Source organism: Rhincodon typus, chromosome 2 (genome assembly GCF_021869965.1).
Source record: "Rhincodon typus isolate 14 chromosome 2, sRhiTyp1.1, whole genome shotgun sequence".
In the NCBI taxonomy this organism is placed as follows: domain Eukaryota; kingdom Metazoa; phylum Chordata; class Chondrichthyes; order Orectolobiformes; family Rhincodontidae; genus Rhincodon; species Rhincodon typus.
The window spans coordinates 58,734,158-58,759,566 of record NC_063333.1 but is presented as its reverse complement, the minus strand read 5'-3'; the positions used below and the strand labels follow the sequence as shown (position 1 = coordinate 58,759,566).

General features: G+C 40.1%; 1 protein-coding gene across 1 annotated transcript in view; it reads left to right on the top strand.

Annotated features, from left to right (window-relative positions):
- Positions 1-25,409, top strand: part of cul1b (cullin 1b) — a 59,700-nt gene that overhangs the window by 2,417 nt on the left and 31,874 nt on the right. Inside the window, exons 4-8 of the mRNA XM_048608114.1 lie at positions 382-544; positions 6,842-6,972; positions 18,656-18,763; positions 20,233-20,339; positions 24,721-24,769. Of these exons, the coding sequence (XP_048464071.1) occupies positions 382-544; positions 6,842-6,972; positions 18,656-18,763; positions 20,233-20,339; positions 24,721-24,769 (558 nt within the window). The remainder of the gene's footprint in view (positions 1-381; positions 545-6,841; positions 6,973-18,655; positions 18,764-20,232; positions 20,340-24,720; positions 24,770-25,409) is intronic.

Sequence of the window (25,409 nt, the reverse complement as noted above, 5' to 3'; positions counted from 1 at the left end):
GGAAGGCTGATGTTTCGGGCCTAGACCCTTCTTCAGAAAAAAAAAAAAATGCTCCTGCCCCTCTGATGCTGCTTGGCCTGCTGTGTTCATCCAGCTCTACACTTTGTTATCTCAGGATATTTACAAGCATCTGTAGCCTTGGGTACCTATCAAACTTTTTGGATGTCGTCCTCCTGTAAATTCATTTTGCACCCTTACATTTTACATTGTTTGTCTCTTGGTCCTTGTTGCCCTTTTTCTGTGTGCATTTCCTCTATATTTCTCTTTTCCCTTCCCATATTACTGTGGATAACTGAAGATGTATATATTTTCAGCTGACCACTTTTCTAAGTTGCTATCACTTATAACTGTCCTGGAGAATGACAATATCCTGTTCTGCAGGCAGAGGCTCGGCTTCTGGAAGAACAGCGTCGTGTACAAGTCTATCTTCATGAAAGCACACAGGATGAGCTGGCTCGTAAATGTGAACAAGTGCTTATTGAAAAACATCTAGAGATTTTTCATACAGAGTTCCAGAACTTATTAGACGCTGATAAAAATGAAGGTAAAACAAATGTGAGAGGCATCAATCCTCTTGAATGGAAAGTGTTTTCTCCTTGGTGCCTGTGTCTGTTTTTAAACAGGTAACATAAAGCCATATTCTAAAGATTAAGAAATTTGGAGAGTTAAGTGCAGGATTTTTGATAAATTCTAAACTTTGATCTTGGCTTGTAGCTTCTTTCACTATAGAAGTCTATGGTTCACAAGTTACATATTAGTGGCACTTGTACAGTTAATGAGGTGACTAGTCAGAACTGACAAACTGCTAACTATTAAGAGCAAGGCATCAGTCAGGTCCTTGGAACTTTTGCTCATATAAACACAGGAAGTTTATGCTATCACATGGCTGGATGTAATGGAGTTTAGTTGTGCAGAGTGCTGAACTTGGAGAATTTGCTAAGTGAGGCAAGAGGTACTTTTCTGGTCCATTTTTTTAAAAAAAAACAAACGTCTCAAGACGGGAGAGTGGAGAAAAGAAAGCCTTAGAGCTGAAGTCTGGAATATTATTTAAAACTAGTAGCTTAAAAGAAGACACTGAACAAAAGAGAAACTAGAGGTTTTTTGTATATGGTTTGAGGATGGGCTTACATGATGGGGGATGGATTGGTTGGGGTGTACACTATTTTCTGCAGACATGAGTCGGAATTCTAAAAACTGTGTTGCCTCTGAAATATCAGGATTAAAGACATCTTGAACTGGAGAGGAACTTGCAATGGCAGGGGGAAAATCCTGTTGTGATTCATATAGAGTACCAACAAAATATTTAAGACTAACAACACGTTCTGTAGAGGGAGATTGGAAGGAAACAGTCCAAATCTAAAAGCAGAATTTAAACAAAAATTTGAACAAAGCTATGTCCAGCATCTTGTCATGTTGAGGCTTGTGGAGAGGGCTTTATACTAAATAGTGGATGGTGAGGCACTCTTGTGAGAGGATATTTAGAATGTCAATGGGAAAAAACAATGCAATAGTTCAGGTTTGGTGATTATGGAAAATGATGACGAGAAAGGGATAGAGTACACAAATTTGAAAGTGTACCATTAAGGGTTAGGGATAAATGGCAAAAGGACAGAATTAAAAGTTCGTTGCATTTGTAACAAGATGAATGAATTGATAGTACAAGTTAAAGTAAATGGATATATGAAATGATAACTGCTACTTAGACCTAATTGCAATTTGGGAACTGAATATTCAAGGGTATTTGACATGTTGGAAAGTTTGCAAAAAGAGGAAGGGTGGTGAGTAGTTCAGTTAATAAGAGATGGGATCAGTACAGTAGTGAGAAATGATTTTGACTGGATAGATCAAGTTGTTGAATAGGTTTGACTAGAGATAAGGACTAATGAGATGTAGTCGCTGATGGGAGTTGTTTATCTTTAGTCACGTTATTCAGATATGGTATGTCACCTCCAGAGCAAGTGGGACTTGAACCTGGTCTTTCTGGCCCAGAGTTATGCCAGAAGAGCCCCCATCGAAGTGGTTTATACGATGGTTAGCAGTAGCTACGTTGCAGGACGGATTGTAAAATCAAGAAATAATGGGAGCTTGTTGAGAAAGGTATTGCAATAATCGTGGGTGGTTTTATTCTTATTGTTTGGACAAATCAAATTGGAAGCTTTTAGCTTTGGGAATGAGCTTTTTGAATGTATTTGGGACAGTTTCCTCGAGCGACCATGGAGCAGGCTATTTTAATGACCTGCACAATAACAAACCCTCTAGGTAAGAGTGCTCAGATAATAATCGAAAGCAGCATTCAATTTAAGGATGAGATGGTTCAGCCTTTAAAAAAGGATGAAAACACAATTAATTGCAGTGGACAGCAAATATGTTAAAAGATAAGATGGATAGAGGAGCAGTAGCAGACATTTAGGGAACAGTTTCATAACACTTTTTTTTTAAAAAAAAAGCATTCCCTTAGGAAAGAAAGGGTGGAACTTAATCGTGGAGATTGTTTCCTGACTTGGTCAGAAGGGGTCAGCTAACACTTCGTTGTGACTACCTGGGCAATTAGGCATGTGATGTGTATGGTCCATCTGATTGTTGTGTAGATAGGCCCTTTTGCTGCTTCTGTTTCTCTAAAAATGCAACCATGGCTATCTGCTGTCACCTCCTTTAGCTTTGCTCCTGCATGGTTCATGCCCAATAATATTAGGTCTGACTTTAGCCTTTAAATGGCCTCTGCCCTTGGATTTAAAGTGCCATAGTATACTTCTCTATCATCTTCTGGAAGGAGCTACACAGCCACATTTCACTTCTCAGCAATCTGATGACTAGTAGTCATTGCTTGCCACACAGCATGCTACAATATTTGAGAAATCTTGGTGTCCTGATACACAAATTGTGTAGCATTCGCATACCGACACAAGTAATTAGGAAAGTAGATGGGATCCTAGGTTTGAGTGCAAAAACAGGGATGTTGTGCTGTACCTTTTATAAAGCTTTAGTTAGGCCACAATGCTAATTGCCTCTCGTTCTAGTCTCCACACTTTAGAAAACAAAAAGTGAATATCTCTAAGACGATGCAGGAGAGATTTACTAGAATGATCCCAGAATGGAGAAGTTCAACCAAAAGGTTAGCTTGGAGAGATTAGAGTTGTTCTCCTTAGGTAAAGCTGTTTAAAGGGAGATTTGATAAAGATGTAAAAGATAATGACAGATATGTTTGATGTTGACAAAGAAACATAATTCCCTTTAAAGGATGGTTCAACAATTCGGGCCAAAGATTTAAGATTTTGGGTCAGAGATATTGGAGAGATGTGAGGAAAAGATTTTTATGCAAGTAGTAGTTGTGGACAGAAAGTGGTGCCTACAAGGGTAGTGGAAGTGACAATGATCGATAATTTCAAATGGAAATTAGGAGGTTGTGGAAATTGAAATTGCAGTACTACAGAGCTGAAGTGGGAGTGGGAGTGGGAATGAGATTGACTGGTTTATTCTGCAGATGGTAGGTTGGGGCCTAGCAGACTAATTAGCCTCCTGTGTTAGTATAACCCAGTAACAGCTTTGGGGATTTCGTATAACTAGTGTAATTGATGCCTTCACGTTACTTCAGTGAAAATGCACACACTGACCATAAATGTGTTGGCATGCTATTAAGTCAAGAGAGGCAACACTACATTGTAGATTGCAGAGTGAACATGGGGTGAAGTACTGAAGGAATCTGTAGATCAGGCTTGCAGAAATACTTATCTGTTAAACCACAATGGCCTTTGTCAAATAGTTAGAGATGACCTTGGTTTGTGAGATCAGGACATAGAACTGGTTTGGGTGAAAATGAGGAATCATAGGGGAAAGAAGAGTCTAGTGGGAGTAGTGTACAGGCCTCTCAACAGTGATCACAAAGTGAGAAAGTTACAAGAACATATGTTGGGTACTTGTGATAAAGGAGTGGCAATAATCATGGTTGACTTTATGTGCAAACTCGAAAAATCAAATTAGTAGCAGTAGCCTGAATGAGGAGTTCATAAAAGAGAGTTTCTCAGAGCAGCATGTTCTGAAACTCACCAGAAAGCAGGATCATATTAGGCTTGTTTCGTGTAGTGTGACGGGAAAATGAGTGACCTAAGAGTAAAGACATCTCGAGGTAGCAGTGACCATAGTGTGATTGAACTTTGCATTTAGTTTGAAAGAGTGAAGATAAGGGACAAGTCTAATTTATAAATCTAATTACGGGCTATTATATATTGGCATGAAAGTTCAAATAGCAGACATTTGTGCTGATATTTCAGAATGCTGTAAGGAGGGCCTCCATCATTCATGATTAACTTAGGAAGTTAGAGATAACATCAGACTTGAAAAAGCATATAGCTGCACAAAGGTGTGTGGCAGGTCAGATAATTGACAATGTAAAGAATGACAGAATTCCTAAAAGGTCAATCAGGAAGAAGAAATTGGAGTGAGAGGAAACCAGTAAGGAATATTTCTTCTCACTGAGGCATGGTGACCTTCAGTTAAACCACCACCACCACCAGTCTTCTCAGTAATGAGAGAGCAATCCTGTGGTCCCCGAAGACGGTAGCATCCTTACCTTACTTTTTTTCATTAGTGACACCTCTAAATGATATGTTAAACCAAGACCCTGGTTACTCCTCGGGTGTATGCAGAAGACTCCACGGCATTGTTTGAAAAAGAGGAAGTAATTTGTCCCTGATGTCCTGGCCAACAGTTATCCCACTGTCAATGTCACAAAAGTTGATGATCTGATCATTATCATATTACTGTTTGAGAGAGCTTACAGCACACATGTTAGCTCAGTCTTTCCTATACACCGCTCTGACTGCACTTCAAAGTGATCATTAAGCACTATGTACACGTGAGCTAGCTTTCAAGTGTGGTACCCAGGTCCTGCAAACTTCTTACTAATCAGCACCTCTGGGACCAGGAGTGTACCAGTTGATCAAGAGGTCCACATGGTCAATGTAAACATAAGAACATAGAAGATAGGAGCAGGAGGAGTGCATTCAGCCCTTTGATCTTTCTTCACCATTCATCACGATCATGGCTGATGGTCCAACTCAGTAGCCTAATCCTGCTTTCTCCCTATAACCTTTGATCCCATTCACCCCAAGTGCTATATTTAGCTGCCTCTTGAATACATTCAATGTTTTGGCATCAACTACTTCCACAGGCTTACCACTTTTTGGGTGAAGAAATGTCTCCTCATCTCTGTCCTAAATGGTCTACGCCAAATCCTCAGACTGTGACCCCTGGTTCTGGACACACCCACCATCAGGAACATCCTCCCTGCATCTACCCTGTCTAGTTCTATTAGAATTTTATAAGTCTCCATGAGATTCCCACCCCCCCATTCGTCTGAATTCCAGCGAAAACATTCCTAACCTAGTCAATCTCTCGTCATACGTCAGACCTGCCATCCCCGGAATCAGCCTGGTAAACCTTCGCTGCGTTCCCTTGACAGCAAGAGCATCTTTCCTCGGAAAAGAAGACCAAAACTGCACAATATTCTAGGTATGGCCTCACCAAGGCCCTTTACAACTGCAACAACACATCCCTGCTCCTGTACTCGAAACCTCCCGCAATGAAGGCCAACATACCACTTGACCTCTTTACTGCCTGCTGCACCTGCATACTTAACTTCAGCGACTGGTGCACAAGGACGCACAGGTCCCATAGCACTCTCCCCTTTCCCAATTTACAGCCATTAAGGTAGTAATCTGCCTTCTTGTTTTTGCTTCCAAAGTGAGTAACCTCACATTTATCAAATTATACTGCATCTGCCATTGATTTGCCCACTCACCCAGCTTGTCCAGATCATGCTGAAGGATCTCTGCATCCTCATCATAGTTCACTCTCCCACCCAACTTGGTATTGTCTGCAAACTTTGAGATGTTACATTTTGTTCCCACGTCCAAATCATTAATATATATCGTGAATAGCTGGTGTCCCAGCACCAATCCCTGTGGCACCCCACTAGTTACTGCCTGCCAATTTGAAACAGACCCATTAATTCCTACTCTTTGTTTCAAGTCTGCCAACAAGTTTTCTATCCATCTCAATACACTTCCTCCTATCCCATGCACTTTAATCTTGCGCAAAACACACACTAAGTAATAGAAATGTAATGCAGATAGTATACACATCTGTTATACTTTTATTTATAGTATAAAACACTTAAATAATAATACAGCTTTGCCTTAAATAAAACTTAGTGGCAGGGAACCTCCTCACTTGCATCCTGAACTGACGACTTGGACATCACAGAGATCACGATAATAAAGTAAACCTCTGGTATTTGAGGTACATCATTTTTGTTGGTTTATTGAGAGTGGTGGTTCATTAGGGACTGGTTAAAACAAGGTAGTGAATTAAAAGCTGAAATACTCAATAGTGAAACAAACATTGTGGAAAAGTGAAGTTTACATATGATTCGATGCTGTGGAACATAGCATTCAGCCTAAATTGAGCTTTCAGAGTATTTGGAAATAATAAAAAAAAAGCCGCAGAAAATCAGCACATCCAAAAGCAGCATCTGTGCAGGGGAAACGGTTAATGTTTCGAGTCCAATATGACACTTGGTAGCTTTAGCAGAAATACTTGAATGTATGCATTTTTCTATCTGTGGATTTTTTTCTTGTTAATTGTAACTTGTCAGATATGATTTTTTTAATGACAACTGAGGTATGATTACAGATTCTGTTGCATATATTCCATCTGTCTTTTAAGACAGTAGTAAATAATAATAAAGATTAAAGTACCATGCCTGAAATGTTGGATAAGGGAAAAGCTCAATTTCAACTTTTTTTTTCAACATTTAGACAAATTTACTTTTGTGTTTTGGCAGATCTTGGTAGAATGTATAACCTAGTTTCTCGAATCCAGGATGGCCTTGGGGAGCTGAAGAAGCTTCTAGAAACACACATTCATAACCAGGGTTTGGCTGCCATTGAGAAGTGCGGAGAAGCTGCTCTAAATGTGAGTTATAGATTGTCGATCTATAGGAAGTTAATCTGTAGTCCATTGGTTATCTTGCTGTCTGACCCACTGCCTGCCTTTTACAAATTTCCTGAAACCTTATTACTTTAAGTATTTTAACATCTCTTCCTCTTCCCCCCTCGCTCTCGACCTCTTCCTCACCCGCCCCTCGCTGTCGACCTCTTCCTCTTCCTCTCCCCCCTTTTCTCTTCCCTATCACCCCTTTCCCAAACAAAAAATCTGCTGTGAAACTTTAAAAGTTTCTTCAGCTTATGGTACCAATGCACGTCAGACACTTGTAACCGTTTGCATTATTTGTTGCTGAAGTAGCTTTTTTTGTGAAATGTGCTAAATTGAATCACTTCTGTCCTGAAGCCTACACAATTTTGTGGTTTAAAACCAAGACTGATCAGCTCTCAGGTGCATGACTCTTGGAATTCTTTTAATGAGAGACAAAATCGGCAACACCCTGGCTGAAGTACTGAAGACTTATGCTCCCTGCAATAATGTTTCAGACAAGCTGCAATTTTGGCAACTACCTAACAGTATTGAAATGGATAATTGTATCCTGTCCACAGAAAAACAGGACAAATCTAGTGCAGCCAAAATGTTGTCCCACCAGTCTAATTTCAAATATCAGCAAAGTGATTGAAGAAAAGGCTGAAGCTTTCACGGCAATCTTCAGCCAGAAGTGCCGAGTGGATGATCCATCTCGGCCTCCTCCAATTGCCCCCAGCATTACAGATACCAGTCTTCAGCCACTTCGATTCACACTATGTGATATCAAGAAACGGTTGGAGACACTGGATACTGAAAAGGCTACGGGCCCTGACAACATTCTGGCTATAGTACTGAAGATCTGTGCTCCAGAACTTGCCGCTCCCGTAGTCAAGCTGTTCCAGTGCAGTTATAACACTGGCATCCACGCAACAATGTAGAAAATTGCCCAGGTATGTCCTGTACATAAAAAGCAGGACAAATCCAACCAGGCCAATTACTACCCCATCGGTCTACTCTCAAACATCAGTAAAGTGATGGAAGGTGTCATCAATAGTGCTATGAAGCAGCACCTGCCCAGTTTGTGTTCCACCAGGGCCACTCAGTCCCTGACCTCATTTCAGCTTTGGTTCAAACATGGACAAAAGAGCTGAATTCCAGAGGTGAGGTGAGACTGACAACCTTGACATCAAGGCTGCATTTGACCAAGTGTGGTGTGAAGGAGCCCTAGCAAAACTAGAATTAATGAGTATGGGGGCAAATTCTCCAGTGGTTGGAGTCATACCTCACACATAGGAAGATGGTCGTGGTTGTTGGAGGTCAGTCATCTCAGCTCCAGGACATTTCTACAGAGTTCCTCGGGGTAGTGTACTGGGCTCAGCCGTCTTCAGCTGCTTCATCACTGACCTTCCCTCCATTAGGAGGTCTGAAGTGGGGATGTTCTTCGATGGTTGTGCAATGTTCAGCACCATTTGCGACTCCTCAGGTACTGAAGCAGTTGATGTTTAAATGCAACAAAATCTGGACAATATCCAGGCTTGGGTTGACAAGTAGTAAGTTACATTCAGGCCAGTCAAATGCCAGGTTATGACCATCTGCAATAAGAGACAATCTAACCACCACCCCTTGATTTTCAGTGGTGTTACCATCACTGAATCCCCCAATGACAACATCCTGGGGGTTATCATTGGCCAGAAACTCAACTGGACTCACTACATAAACACAGTGGCTACAAGAGCAGGTCAGAGAATAGGAATTCTATGGCAAGTAACTCAATTCCTGACTCCCCATAGCCTGTCCACCATCTCTAAGGCACAATTCAGGAGTGTGATGGAATACTCCCCACTTACCTGGATGAATGCAGCCCCAACAACACTCAAGAAGCTTGATACCATCCAGGACAAAGCAGTCCACTTGACTGGCACTACATCCCCAAACATCCACTCCCTCCACCACCAACGCTCAGTACCAGCAGTGTGTACAACCTGTAAGATGCACTGCAGAAATTCACCAAAGATCCTCCGACAGCACCTTCCAAACCCATGATGACTTTCCTCTAGAAGGACAAGGGTAGCAGATATATGGGAACACCACTACCTTCAATTTCCCCTCCAAGTCATTCACTATCCTGACTTGGAAATATATCGCCGTTCCTTCACTGTCACTGGGTCAAAATTGGAATTCCCTCCCTAATGGCGTGTGGGGCAACACGCAGCAGGTGGATTGCAGTGGTTCAAGAAGGCAGCTCATCGCCACCTTCTCGAGCAACTAGGATGGGCAGTAAATGCTGCCCAGTCACCAATGCCCACATCCCACAAATTAATTTGAAACGAAGTTGATGCTGATAGTGCTATCAAGTGGCATTTTACAGTACTCAACTAATTGATACACAGTTTGGATTCTGCCAGTGCAACATGACTCCTGACCTCAGTTGAGCCATGGTCTAAGCCTAGCATATCTTGTACAAAGGATGACAGTACCGGTTATTTGTAACCTATAATTTTTACCTAGGAATATCAGGTCAGATTTTGAAGCAATTTCATTTGTTTCATCAATGATTTTCTTTCTTTAAGTGAGTGGTGTAGATGTTCACATATTGCAGTGTTTGTGACCATTCGTAGTTCCTTGCACTGAAGCATAAGTGGGCCCCCACAAGCCTGCTCCATCTCTCAGCTGATCTGATTACTGCACATTCCTACTTTCCTTGATAACCCATCACCCCTTGCTTGTCAACCATCTATCCACCTCTGCCTTAAAAATGCTCAAAGAGTCTGTTGTACCGCTTTTTGATGAAAAAGATTCCAGACTCCCAGTCCTGAGAGAAAAGTTCTTCTCAGTTGTGTCATAAATGGGCAACCCGTTATTTTGAAACGATGACCCTCTTGTTCAAGATCTTCTCACAAGAGGAAACATCATTTCTGTATCCACACAATCAAGACCCTTCTGGATCTTATGTTTAAATTGATTCTGTTTTAATTCTTCTAAGGTCCAGTGGATATAAGATCAGCCTGTCCAACTTTTTCCACAAGACAACTCATCCCTTCCAGGTGTTAGTCAAATAAACCTTCTCTGAACTGTTCCAATGCCTTTAAATCATTTTTTTAATAAGGAGACTCTTCTTCATCTAGACTTGAAATGTTAGTGTGCTGTCTCTGCACAGATGCTGCCTGACATGCTGTGATATCCAGAATTTTTTTGTTTTCAGTACAAATTCCAGTATCCGCAGTAATATGTTCTAAATATGGACTCACTATACCCTACATAGTTGAAGCATAGCTTCCCTACTTCTGTATACAATTCCCCTCACAAGAAACAATAATATTCTATTAGTTTTCTTAATTACTTGCTGTACTTGCATGTTAACATTTTGTGATTCATGTACTGAGGCACTCGGATCCCTCTGCATCCCAGCTGTGCAATTTCTTAGTATTTAGATAACTCTTTTCCTCTCACTGCCAAAATGGGCATTCCACATTTTCCCACATTATACATTATTTGCCACATCTTTGCCCATCTTTTAACCTTGTTTGTACTCCGTTGAACAGGAAATAGGTTGTAAAGTATGTTGTAGCTTACCTTAGTGTTGTCTGCAAATTTAACAAACATGCCTTCTGTTCCGTCATCAAATTCACTAACGAATTGTGAAAAGGCGAGGCCCCAGCACTGATCCCTGTCCAAATGACTTTTAATAAGTTGCCAACCAGAAATTGACCCATCTTATGCCTGTTTTCTGCTTATTAGCCAGCCAATTCTCTATCTATGCCATTTTGTTACATTCCCCACACCATGAGCTTTATTTTCTGCAAAAATTGTTAATGTCGCACCTTATCAAATATCTTTTAGAAATCTAAGTAGAGTAGATCCATTGGTTCCCCTTTATTTACAGCACATCATTACTTCCTCAAAGACCACAAATTTGTTAAGGTGATTTCCCTTTCACAAAGAGAAATTTAAATGCCACCTTTGGGTGGTGCAGAGAGGAAGCCGACATCATTGAAAAGAGATGCAAATTTTTATTATGACTCCATTTCAAATGCTACCTCTTGGATGATCTGCAGTGAGTCAGATATATAATTTTAAATATCCAGTGAGGAGGAAAACCAAGTGCCAAAAGGGAGCAAAGAGGATGCTCGGCTGGTGCTATTGCTCTGTGCCTGCCCCATTCTGAATCAGCGTGAGAAGTTAGGTGGGAGTGAAGGAAGAAGTAACTGAGGTAGCAAAATTCTTCTGATATTGTGAAGTACAAATAGAGACCATAAAATAATGCTATATTTGCAAAGCCATATTTAGTTATTGCTTCCCTCATCCAATGGACAACTAATAAGTGTGCAAATATGCTGAGTGACTTCACAGTGTTGGAATAATTGAAGACGTTGAGAAGTACCAAAGCCAGCCTTAATTGGCATGAAATAAAATGGGACAATGGTGACAGCGGATGCACAGACCTGGCCTGAACCCTGTCACGGCTTGCGAATCTAATGGAACCTTCCCTAAAAGTTTCAAAAATTAAAACCAATGTTTCAACTATATCACTAGCCCCTTCTTTAAGGTCCTAGCATAAATTCCATTTAGACTGGGGACACGTCAGCCCACAGCTCAAGCAATTTTCAGTGCCACTTCACTTGATTGAATGAGTTCCTTCCTCCCTTCCTTCCATTTCCTGATCTGGCGATTTCTGCCATGTTACTTGTACCTTGTATTGGGAAGATTGATGCAAAGTACATGTTCAAGTCATCTGCTAGCTCCTTACTTTCCAATATTAATTCCCCAGACTTAATAGGACTAATGCTTGCTTTCGTATTTTTTTAGAAAAAGAACATCTTAACTATCTGTTGTTATATTACTGTGTAACTTTCTCACATATGTATCTTTTAGTCATTATTTACTTGTAATCTAGTCAGTCTTCTGACCTGGCACCCATCATTGTGTATAATTATTATTTTGTTTTAAGTCTAATATAATTTTTAATCATCCACAAATGGTGAATCTTCACTTATATTCCGGCCAGAAATAATAAAAGTTATCTATTCTGTATATACTTGAATATCTCCTGAAATGTATACCTCTGCATCTCTATTGACCTATCACTTACTGTAATTTGCCAGTTCAGTTTAGCTAGTTCTGAGTCCATGCCCTTATTTAAATTGAAATACTTGTCCTGGTCTTACTACTCTTCTTTCCCTCAAACTGAATATAAAATTCAATCATATTATGATTGCTGCAACCTAAAGGTGCCTTCACTATGAGGGCATTAATCCTATCTTGTTGCATAATACCATGTCTGTAATAGCCTGCTGTCAGTTTCCTAGAACAGCAGTTTCTAGGAGAACAATCACAGAAACATTCTATGATTGCTCATTTCAGCTACCTTAGGTCATCCAGTTTTTCCTGTATATGTGGAGATGAGAAAATCTCATGACTATTGCTGGACCTTTCTGATAAGCTCCTATTTTTTCTCTCTGGTGTTATATTAGTTTACTGTTGGGTAACTGGTAGGGAATTGTACATCAGCCCACAAGTGACTTCTTGCCTTTATCATTTCTCGATACTGTCTAAACTGCTCCTAGCGAAGATCTGTAGCTCAGGTTGTGACTGGAGTTGTTCGCCGAGCTGACTGGTTTTTGTGCAAACATTTCGTTCCCCTTCTAGGTGACATCTTCAGTGCTGTCTAGCCTCCGTTGAAGCGCTGTTGTTCTACTCCATTCTGAATTTATGTGGCCCGGTCTTCTGTGGCGGGTAGTTCTGTTTCCAGTTTTGCTATGTAGATGGGGTCTATTTCAACATATTTGTTTATGGCACCAGTGGTTGTCCCGGTTAAACTGAATGGAAACGACGGAGAGTTAGCCGTGTCATTTTGCTATGAGTTAGTGTGCGTGTATCCTGGTGGCGTGTTTCCTTCATATCCGTCCTGTGTATTGCTTCTCGCAGTTGCTGCATGGTATTTTGTATGTATTTTGTATATATAGGCAGTTCCGTATGTTCCTAATACAGGGTAGGGTGGCTAGTGTGTGGGGGTGTACAGTGTCTTCTTGATGTTTATTTGCCATGCATCAGTGGATGAAGCTGTTAGGATACCCATTGTTTGCAAAGAGTTTGTATAGGTGTTCCTCTTCGTTTTTGCTTAGATCTAGGGTGTTGCTGTGTGTTATCGCTAGTTTAAATAGAGTCTTGGCACAGCTCTGTTTGTGGATGCTGGGGTGGTAACTGTTATAACTCAGGATTGGCCTATGAGTGTAGTCTTTCTGTATACACTGGTAAGGAATTCACCGTTGTTCGTTGTTCTACCATTACGTGTAGAAGTGGGAGTTGATTGTTGTTCTCTTCCTTTGTAAACTTGATTCTGGTGAATATGCTGTTAATAAGGTGGTGTGTTTCTTCTAACTTTGCTCGTTTAATGATCACAAAATGATCGTCCACGTACCTGATCCATAGTTTAGGCTGGATCGGGGAGAGGGCTGTGCGTTCAAGTCTTTGCATAACTGCTTCCGCTATAAAACCCAAGATGGGTGAACCCATGGGTGTCCCATTAATGTGTTTATATACCTGGCCATTGAAGACAAATTGCATGGTAAGACATAGGTCTAGTAATTTCAGCGTATTGTCCTTGCTGATGGTTTCATTGGAGGTCTGTGTTTTCCGATTGTCTAGTAACATGGAGTGTCTCCTTTGCTAGCGTCCTGTCAATAGACGTGAATAATGCCGTAACATCGAAGGAGACAATCACTTCACCCTTGTCGATTTTTATGTTCCTGATGTTATTTAGGAATTCCTGTGTGGAGTGAGGTGTTTCAGTCTATGTTGTAGCTCCTTGGCTAGCCTGTGTGTCAGTGTGCCCAGCAAGGAAACTATGGGTCTGAGGGGGATGTCTGGTTTGTGCACTTTGGATAGTCTGTAGAATCAGGGCGTGTTTGAACCTTTGGGTTTCATTTTTAGGAAGTCTGTTCTTGATATTTGGCATGTCTGGTGTAATTTCTTTAGTGTATGGATGATCCTGTTCTCTAACTGTGGCATAGAGTCAAACTGCCTCTGTCGGTACACACAGGCCACCCTGCCCTATATTACAAACATTTCAAAACTGTGACTACAAGACTCCTACATCCTCTTGGAATAACAATAGCACGCAAACCAATAGCCACACTTCGCCAATGACTGTCAAAAATGAAAGACCCCATCTCCACAATGAGCAGGACAAATGTGATATACAAAATACCATGCAGCAAAATTGCGAGAAACAATACATAGAACAGACGGGCAGGAAGAGCGTCACCAGGATACCAGAGCGCCAACAGCAAAATGGCACAACCAACTCTCCCTCGTTTCTATTCACTCCAACAAAGAAGGACATCGGTTTAACTGGGACAATGTAACAGTCCTAGGACAAGCAAAACAAAGACAAGCACGAGAATTCCTGGAAGCCTGGTTTTCAACCACTGGTGCCATAAATATGTTGAAATACACCCCACCTACATACAACTACGGAGCAAAAGCGGAAACAGAACTACCCACCATAACAGACCAGACTATATAAATTCAGAACGGAACAGAACAACAGCGCTGTAGTGGAGGCTAGACAGCACTGAAGATGTCACCTAGAAGGAGGACGAAACGTTTGCGCAATTACAGTCAGCTCGGCAAGCCAACCAACAACTCCAAACTGCTCCTACTTCCTAGTTTTCCTGAACTTGGGTAATCCAAAGTGATAACCTTCTGCTAATACCGTCATTCATTTACAGGGTCTGCTGTCAAATTTTTTACGCTTCCTGTCATAAGAACAAAGGAATAAGAATAAGCACAAAAACAAAGTTGCTGGAAAAGCTCAGCAGGTCTGGCAGCATCTGTGAAAGAAAATAGAATTAATGTTTTGGGTCCGGTGACCCTTCTTGAGAACCCAGTTCTGCGGAAGGGTCTCTGGGACCTGAAATGTTAACTATATGTTTTTCCCTTCACAGATGCTACCAGACCGGCTGAGCTTTTCCAGCAACTTTGTTTTTGTTCCTGATTTACAGCATCCGCAGTTCTTTCAGTTTTTAATAAGAATAGGCAATTCTGCTTGTCAGACCTGTACCACCATTCCAAGTGGCTGATCATACACTTCAGTACCTTTCCTACCCAAACAATCTTCATCTCTTTTCACTTCGTTGGTATTTAGAAATCTATTGAACTCTGAACATATTTCCACAGATCTATGAGATAAAGAATTCCAATGATTTCCAATGCTGAGTTTAAAAAAAACAAAGGCTCATTTTAGGTCCTAAGTAGCTTCACTCTTATTTTGTAATCTTCCTTAAATATCCTCCAATATTCATGGTTCAGTTCCCTTCTCCCCAGTATTGGCGCCAGTGCTACGTGAATTGGAAAGCACCCACTTCTAGGTATTTTGTAATCAGCCTATTAAGAGACATTACTAGCTTCTGTAGAAGCTGGCACTTTACCCCAGGCCTCTTGGCTCAGTGGTAAGGGCACTACCACTGTGCCATACGAGCCTTCCCTGGAACTCACTTATACTGCACCAGTGTTTTAAGTCGCGCATTGATTTCTCTAATTTTGTTTTATGTGTCTCTGGTAATAATCCAAAGATAATCACTTATTTGGGGTTTTGCTTAACTTTGGTGTCTAGTGCCTTGTCCTGACGATGCAGAACTCTGATACAGATGGCAGGACCTTCCATCGCACTCGCACTCTCGCGCTCACACTCTCTCTCATCAATGTGGCCCAAACCCTGGCACCAGACAGGCAATATTCTGGATTCTTGCTGTGTAATCCACCTCACTATACTGTCCTACTAACCCTATATTTCTTTATGGCTGCACAGGGAGGCAATGGCCTGGTAGTATTATCGCTGGACTGTTAATCCGGAGACCCAGATAATGTTCTGAGGACCCGAGTTCAAATCCCACCACAGCAGATGGAGGAAATTGAATTGGAAAAAAGGAAATCTGGAATTAAGAGTCTAATGATGACCGTGAATCTATTGCCAATTGTTGGAAAAACCCATCTGGTTCACTAATGTCCTTTAGGGAAGTAAACTGCCATCCTTACCTGGTCTGGCCTACACGTGACTGCAGACCTATAGCAACGTGGTTGACTCTTAACTGCCCTCTGGGCAATTAGGTGTGAGCAATAAACGCTGCCTAGCCAGCGACACCCTCAACTTGTGAACGAATAAAGAAAAAAAAGTCCCCTCTCCCTTGAATAGCTTCCTGTACTACAGTACCATGGTCAGTACATTTATCCAGCTGCAGCCCTTGCACTCATCAAAACAAGCTGAAAGAATCTCAAATGTGTTGGGCGGTTGCAACAGCCAAGGTTCCTGCTTTCTCGGTCCCTTTCCCAGCTTCACTCGTGGTCACATCCTCCTTGCTGTGACCTAGTGACTGACTCGGAAGACCCTATCTTAAGGTGCATGACAATTTCCTGTCATAAAGTGTCCACGTAACAGTTCCTTTCCTTTGATGTATTGTGGTATCTGTAGTTCAGCCTCCAGCTCAAACCTTGACTCTCAGTTTGCTTGAGCTGTGAACACTCTCAAGAGATGTTTACCCTGGATCACAGGGCGCTCAGAAGCTCCCACATGCTGCAGCTGCGACACATTACTTTTTCTGCCATATTTTGAGTAAACGCTTAATTATTTTCCTTCTCTTATATATATTAACCATCTTACCATAAATTCTTCTACATAATAGTAGAATTGGCCTTAATCACTCAACAATATACACCCTAAACAGGTAACTTCTTCCTCAGTAATTGAATAAAAACCAGTTCCTAAAGAGTGAAAAAGTTAGAAAAAGCACCTCCTTCCTCTTGTTTAAATCTGTTGGACATTGCTTGTTCAGCACTCTGTCTAAGCCACACTCTGTGCTAAATCACACTGAGAATCTGGAGTTATGTGCTCTGAGACTAAGGAGCTGGCTCAGATCCAAGTACAGAAAAATAACAGTTCATGCTGGTTTCCAAAAGTAACTAGCTATAACTGCTGTCAAATGAAGAGCTTGTACCTCCCTTCTTCAGCCTAGATGAAATTTAGAAATTGAAATTTTACAGTTAATATTGAGATGAAGAGCTCCCTTACTCACCCAACTCTCAGCACTGTGTACAAAGTCACGCTCCCAACTGCTTGCATGGAGAAAGACCTAAACAGCATTCAGACTTTGACTGATGGTGGTATGAATGTCACTTGACATTGAAGTGCCAGCCAATGACCATGTTCAAAAGGAGGTCTTTTCTAGAATGAAACTGGACTTTAAACTTGGCCTATAATATTTTTAGTTAATCAATGTGGTGGTTAGTTACTGAAACACATTCATATGAGTGTGTACATCTATAACAACAGGAAATGAGTTATTTGTCAAAATGAAAAAAAACCACACCAAGCAATATTGACAAAGAAGACAATTTTGAAAGATCCTAACACAAATAAGAAAACAAAATTTCAACCTGTTTTCTATGCTGTCTTAGAGATTTAAGTCCAGAGAAATTAATTTCTTCTCAACTCTTTTTAGGTTTCTACTGAATTGAGTCTTTCTACTTTCTTTTCCGTGGGCTGTGGATACAATTTTATGTTTTCTTTCCAAGTCAGTGGTGTGAACCTTGCATATTTCTAAGGGTCTAAACTTTATTAGTTCTAACAGCTTGAAGACTTCTCTACAAGCTGTTCTAGCTTGGAAACTTCATAGACTAGAAAACACTTCTGCTGAGGTGCCTGATTTCTCTGGAACTGAACTGTGTTCTTGTTTCTACTCTGAAGTCAAAAGAAAACTACTAGTTTTGTTTTTTAGACTCTGTTTGTCATAACCTCATCCTAAAAGCATCTTATCCATTAACAGAGCATTTAATTGAAGTCATGTGCCAAATAAATATAGGGTCCTGGGTCTTGTTATTGCAGTGCATCTATACTTTTATTCTCCCAACATTCATTCTTCCAAACTGCCACTAAGGATGCCATTGGACTTTTAATGCTTTTGATTTTAAAATGTGAGGATTAAATTTTCCAGGACTTGGCTTGCAAGATCATTTTTCAGTGAAGTAACTAAACAGTTTCAATCCATGATCATTGTCCTATGCAATTATTTCAAAAATAAATGTTTTCAGTCCAGTATGTTTCAATATGACTGTCAAAGCAGTCGTCTAAACAATAAGCTGCAAGTGTAGTTGACATGTATCACTATGCTGATACTGGCAAACTACTTCAGTGGCCAAGTTTGGAGAAGTACTAATTCATTGGTGGAAATGTATAATACAAGTAGTAAGGTTTTTGCACACGCTTGCATTAATTTGCTGATATGTGTTAATTGTGTTTGTGCGCAGTGGCAACAGCGCATGGAACTGTCAGCGTATATTAAAATCAAATTTCCCATTCTTTGGGGCGACTGGAAAGTGGGACTGGGCCTGGAGCAGGTGAGTGTGCTCCCCCAGAGTGAGCTACAGTACCACTCACTGAAATGACTTGTGTAGGACGATGTGCTGCCAAAACTTCCATCCCCTCTCTCCACTCTCAAACTCTGAGCAGTGATGTTGCCTTCTACACTTGTACACAAGAATGTCTGAGTCCACCTAAAATTTGTTCCAAATAACCGTTGGAGTTTTTTAATGCTGTTATTCATCTATAATTAAGTTTGTCTTCACATCTATAAAATGAATATTTTTAGTGTATTGATCTCTATTTTTTCCTTTTCGTTGTTTGACTTAGGATCCCAAAATGTATGTACAGACTATTCTTGATGTTCATAAGAAGTATAATGCATTAGTGATGTCAGCTTTCAACAATGATGCTGGTTTTGTGGCTGCTTTGGATAAGGTAAGGTGTTATTTTGTAGCCAGGAAATAATTCAGGATAGAGTGGGGGGGTGGGGGAGGAGGGGAAATCATGCTCTGAAGTACCATACAACCAAAATAGTTGGGTTTAAAGAAAATGTGTTGTTAGATGGAGTGTTTCCTTTGCCCCAGCTCTTTAACCCCTTATAAATTGAAATAAACCTCTATAACCTTAAATGGGGTGCAATTGATATAACAATTGACTTTTGTTTTGATTCAATTAGTGTCACATGGCTTTTTTCTCATCTTTATAAATCGGGCATTGTGACTGCTCCAACCTAAGATGAAGATAATGGGGGTTAACAGCTATCATACCAAAGTCTCTAGTGACAAAGTTCATATACCTCAAAACTTTACGAGCCACTATAGTTTGATATTTGCTGTTACTTAAACTAATTTTAGTTGGGGTGTGAGTACACAAAATTAGCTATACCATAAGGTTGATAAGAAGGGATCTGATAGCTTTCAGTCTACAGTATGCTGTGTTTGAGGCGGTTCAGAGTGGTGAAACCTGTGTTTCAATTAATCTCATTCTTGGTAGAAAAAAAATTGAATGAATGTGCTGTGCCTTGCTTGAAACCGATAGGCACCATGAATGTCTGATGTGAACATCCCTTTGTGGTGGATTGAAAGGATGTAGTTGCATGAAACTATCATGCTGTAGTAACCTTCACATCTGGAGGGAGAGCCGTTCCTTTCTAGTTATTGTCTGCAGATTGCATTCTACTCGATAATTACAACTCTGACGTACTTGTGAAATTATGGCAACCTGGACAGGTCTGAAGTAACGTACCCTGGTAGGTTTGGTGGGATCTCTAAGCAAAGTCTGGTGTAGGATTAGTTGACCAAGTGCTACATTGTTCTTGTAATTGTCCATGTGTTGGTCCATCATGTCACAGCATTTTTCACACAAAAAGTTATGAAAATATGGAACTTGCGTGCTTGAAAGGCTGTGGATGCTGAGCCCATTGAAATTTTCAAGACAGGTTGATAGAATTTTGATAGGTAATCATTTCTAGGGAAATGAAACCAAAATAGTTAAATGCTGTTGAGGTACAGATTTAATGTCACGTTGATTGCTAGAACAAGCTGAAGGGGCTAAGAGACCTGCTCCTGTTTATATGTAATTTGATAATGGTGTATGAAGTAGCTTAAAAGGCTATTGAATATTGTCAGATAACCGAGTTTATTTATTAAAAAGTAACTTTGGAATGAACATCAAAGTTGTGTCAAGATGAGAAATTCTAAATTTTGACTTCATTAAATGAAGTAAAGGAAGATTAACCAGTTTTGTAAGAATTTTACATTTGTGAAAGCATTATCTTGACGCTTAACAAGAATTCAGACAAAAGTTATGATTGTAAAGATTTGAAATTGTCTGTTAATTAGTGCCTAGTTGAAAGTTGAAATATCTCTCTTTATAGCTTTGAAATGTTCCTTTTTTTTAACCAGGCATGTGGCCGCTTCATAAATAATAATGCTGTGACAAAAATGGCTCAGTCATCAAGTAAATCTCCAGAACTATTGGCGCGATATTGTGACTCACTTTTGAAAAAAAGGTAGGATCTGGGGAAAATGACATTTGAGTGCAATTTTCCTTCCTAGCCAAAGATTGAAATTTAACATAGCCCACAAGGTGTTTAAAAAGAAAGTAATAAAACCGGTAGAAGTGCACAACAGATTGGGCAGCATTTGTAGAGGGAGAAAAACAGTGAATGTATAATGTTGATGGCCTTTCATCAGATTGTCAGTACACTTGTTGCCTAAAGAAAGTTCTTCCTCATATTCCTCTTGTATCTGTTGCTTAAACTTTAAATCTGTGTTGGAATCATAAATGGGAGGATTTTTTGTCTCTTATATTAAAATATGTTATTGTCCTATATCCCTTTACCATAAAGTCCATCAAATTTCTTTAATCCAACGAAAACAATCGTAGCTTCTCCAACCTAATGTTACAGCTAAATTCCTTCATGCCTGGAACCAGTCTGGTAAATCTCCATTGCACTATCTAATGGGCTTTCACATCCTTCGTAAAGTGTAGTGACCAGAATCTGACCATGACCACTTGCTGCGTATTTTTTAAAAATCTTGTCCGCACATTTCTTCAGTATTTCTGACCCAAAACCTTAAATCTGTGACCCAATCCTTGAACCAGTTATTGGGATGAGTGTTTCTTTGTTGACCTCAAATATATCTCTGATTTTGTACATCTTTATCAGATCTCCTCTCAAACAGCTTTATCCCAAGGAGAACAATCCCAGTTTCTCCATTCTGGGTTCATACTGGTAAATCTTTGCTGCGCTGTCTTAGAGACATTTGCATCTTTTATTAAAAGTGGTGACGAGAACAGGAAGTAATACTCTAGTTTCAGCCTAACCAGAGCATTATAAAGATTCAGTATAACTCAATGGTTTTCTTTATGAAGCTGGAGATCCCATGTGCTTTGCTAACTACACTCTTACTATGAACTGTCTTACAAAGATCTACGTGCTTGAATCTGGAGATTGCTCTGATCTTGTACATTTTTTAGTGATATTTAGTTTATATTGCCTTTGCCAAAATGAATCACCTCTCACCTCCATTTTAACTTTCATCTTCCTGTTGTCTGCCAATTCTGCTAGCCTATCTTAAGTCTTGTTGCAGTTGATTGACCTTTCATAGAAGATCATTTCATCAAGCTGAAACATTAACTGTGTCTCACATTCCATAGATGTTCTTGGGCTTGCTGGATGTTTCCAGCATTTTCTGTTTTTTGGATTTCCACTACTGCAGTATTTTGCCTTAGAATCATCCTCTCAAATCCTCAAAAATGATATGGCTAAGAATATAGAAGGCATGGTTAGTGATCTGAGATAACAAGGTGTAGAGCTGGATGAACATGAAATCTGAAGAACGATCTAGGCCCAAAACGTCAGCTTTCCTGCTCCTTTGCTCCTCTGGTCCTCTGATGCTGCCTGCTCCTCTGATGCTGCTTGGCCTACTGTGTTCATCCAGCTCTACACCTTGTTATCTCAGCTTACTAACCATGCCTTCTATATTCTTAGCCATATCATTTTTGAGGATTTGAGATAATCTGAAGAAGGGTCTAGGCCCGAAACGTCAGCTTTCCTGCTCCTCTGATGCTGCTTGGCTGCTGTTCATCCAGCTCTGCACCTTGTTATCTCAGATTCTCCAGCATCTGCAGTTCCTACTATCTCTGAAACATGGTTAGTAAGCTTGTGGACAACACAAAATTGATAACACAGTAGACAGTGAAGAAGGTTTTCTAAGATTACAAAGGGATCTTGATCGTATGGGTCAATCGGCTGAAAAATGGCAGATGGCATTCAAACTGGATAATTGAGAGGTATTGCATTTTGGTACAACAAACAAAGGTAGGGTTTATACAGTTAATGGTAGGGCCTTGGGTAGTATTGTAGAACAAAGGAACCTAGGGGTGCAGCTACATAATTCTTTGAAGTTTTGCGTCACATGTAGATGGCGTGGTTAAAAAGGCATTTTGCACGCTTCCCTTCATTGCTCAGTCCTTTGAGTGTAGGAGTTGGGATGTCATGTTGAGGTTGTACAGGACATTGGTGAGGCCTCTTCTGGAGTCCTGTCTAGTTCTGGTCACTCAGTTATACGAGGGATATTATCAAGCTGGAGAGAGTTCAGAAGAGATTTATCAGGATGTTGCCAAGGATGGAAGGTTTGAGTCATAAAGAAAGGTTGGATAGGCTGGGACTTCTTCCCAAGGGAGCATAGGATATTGAGAAATGACCCGATAGAAGTTTATAAAATAATGAGGGGCATAGATAGAGTTAGTGCTACTTGTGTTTTTCCTCGGATGTGGGATTTCAAGACAAGGGGGTACATTTTTAAGGTAAGCGGAGAGAGTTTAAAAAGGACATGAACTATTTTTTTTACACTGAAGGTGGTTCATGTGTGGAATGAACTTCCTGAGCAAGTGGTGAAATTGGGTACAATTACACCGTTTAAAAGAGATTTGAATATGTACATGAGTAAGAAAGGTTTGGAGGGATGTGGGCCAGGAGCAGGCAGATGGGATTAGTTTAATTTGGGATTATGTTTGGCATGGGCTGGTTGGATCGAAGGGTCTGGTTCCATGCTCTATGACTCAATGTTTGTCGCAAATTCAAGTTTTCTACCATTGGCGCATTTACTGAAATCAACGAATGCTTTTATCTGGCATTTAGCAATTCTAACTTTGCTACATCTCATAAGTAACATGCCTGATACCTGGTAACATTGTTTAGTCTGCTCTGCACCTTGCCCTACAGCCTCACAAAGGCCCTTCTATCCTTCCCAAAGTGTGGTGCACAGAATTGGTCTCAACAGTGCACTGATGTTTAACTAGTGATTGCTCTTCAACCGTATGCCACAGTTTATAAAGCCTAGGATCACGTGTAGATGATCCCTATTCAAAGAAGAAATATATCTACCTGATTTTATTTTAATATTTAAGCACACATTGTGTTTAAATCCTTGGTGAACAAGATATGTTCAGTTCATATGATCAAAATTTCAGCCTGTGAATTGAGAATACTTGGGGAACTATCGGTTTAACTGTGAACAGCCAGGTTGTGTCAGACTGCAATGAGTGGGATAGCAAAATGAAGAATTAGTGATTTTACGTAGGCAATTCTTTGTAAAATTCTGCTATTACGTTCCTTTCCGTGTGTATGCTTACGATATTGTGATTAAGTATAAATATTTTACTTGTTAACATTGAAAAGGCTTCTTGCTCCTTGTGTCACATTGGGGGCATGCACTGTAAGTCAAGCCCTGCTATTTCTGGAATCATAATAAATGTTTGTTTTTAAGGTCTGCAAAGTACCCCACTTTACCTGAATTTCACACGAAGGTTGACAGAAGCACACAGCAGGTTTCTGTACTGACCAATAATTATTATTCATTTAAAGTAATTAATTATAGTTATAAGTAAACAGATATAAACTATTGGCATTAAACATTATAAACTAAAGCTTTTATCCCTTAAACTCCCCTTTACATAAGCATACAGGCAAATAAGGAAAATAGATCATTGATAGATGTAAAGAAATACTGGAAGGTCAGTTCAGTGATCTTCACTTCCCAGTTCCAGTGTTGATATGATTCTACTTCAGCTAGCCAGATCCTCTGGTGTTTTTCTCTGGAAGCTTCCACTGATCTGTAAGATGTGAGGAACAACTGATTCATTTGGAAAATGTCTCTAATTTATCAACTCAAGAAACAGCTCACTGATACTGCTTCAGGAAAGGTAACTGGTCGTCTTCAAGTTTAAAACTGATTTTTTTTACTGCAGAGAACAGACCACTTTGGCTGGGCAGTAAAACAGCATACCTTTCTGTGTCTTTCTGAGTGTGTCCATACCTCTAACTTTTTTCGAGTTCCAACCTGCTCAGCTTAGAATCAATCAGTTTCACTTAACAACTCCTTGGCACCTGATTGTCTGCAAGTTGCTGGAAGTCACAGCCAAACTCAAAATAGTTCACGATAAGTAATGAATTCCTTGCTGTGAAATTATACAACCATCCTGGTAAATCATTTTTTTTAAAAAAAAACAAAAATACAGTTCTGAGGAAGGGTCACCAGACTTGAAACATTAACTCTGATTTCTCTTCACAGCGCCAGATATTTTGATCTTTTCCAGCAACTTCTGTTTTTGTTTCTGATTTACAAGGTCTGCAGTTCTTTCAGCTTTTAAAATACAGTTCTTTCTCCGTGCAGTCCAAAGTTTTCAAGAAACAGAAATGAAAAGACACTTCTTCTATTGCTTTGGAATGCAAAAATGTATTAATGCAGACTTTCGTTTCTTTCAGCATACTTGAATGTAGTTCCACTGTCATATAAAATGAATAAGTAATACCAAAAGTCTGTGGTGCTAAATTCTGTGTGTGCAGTTTAATTATAATGTAAACATCTTAATCTGCTCTGCAGCTCCAAGAATCCAGAAGAAGCTGAACTTGAGGATACGCTTAATCAAGTGGTGAGTAATAAAAAACATTGCTAGGTTTGTTTAGTTTTGGTTTCTTCAGAGTCCACTTAATTATTTTCAGAAGACATGCCCCAGTTTCAAAGTATTTAACAATGTGTGAGGAAATTCAATGTTTAAAAAATCTTTATTATCCCCTAAGTACATTTTCTGTAAACTAGAATATCCGACTAGCATCCAGCAGGATCTAGGCAATGTCTGACTTGAACAGTTAAGTGAAAAATAGCTCTTCTCCCATAAAAGCACTGGGCAATGACCATCTCCAACAGCAGGGCATCTTAAACACCTTCTAACCTTCAGTGGCCTTTTTCGCAATACCCACAACTCAAGCATTTTTCTTGTAACTATTGAGTAGAATCTGAAGTGAAACAGTTCACAAATGCCGCAGCTACTAGTGTGGGTTTAATGTCAGGTATTCTGCAGCAAATAGATGAGGCCAAGTTAGGAGTGCAGTGCATTCTAGTTTCCTAAATTGTCATAGCCTCAATGGCTTGCAATAAATTTGGCATCATTAGGGCAAAGCAGTCTGCTTGATTGACATCCCACCTATGAACATGAACGTCCCTATGACCTGGGTTAATTGGATTGGCTGAAGTGTGTGCTTTTAAAGAAGATCCAACAGCATTCACATGGC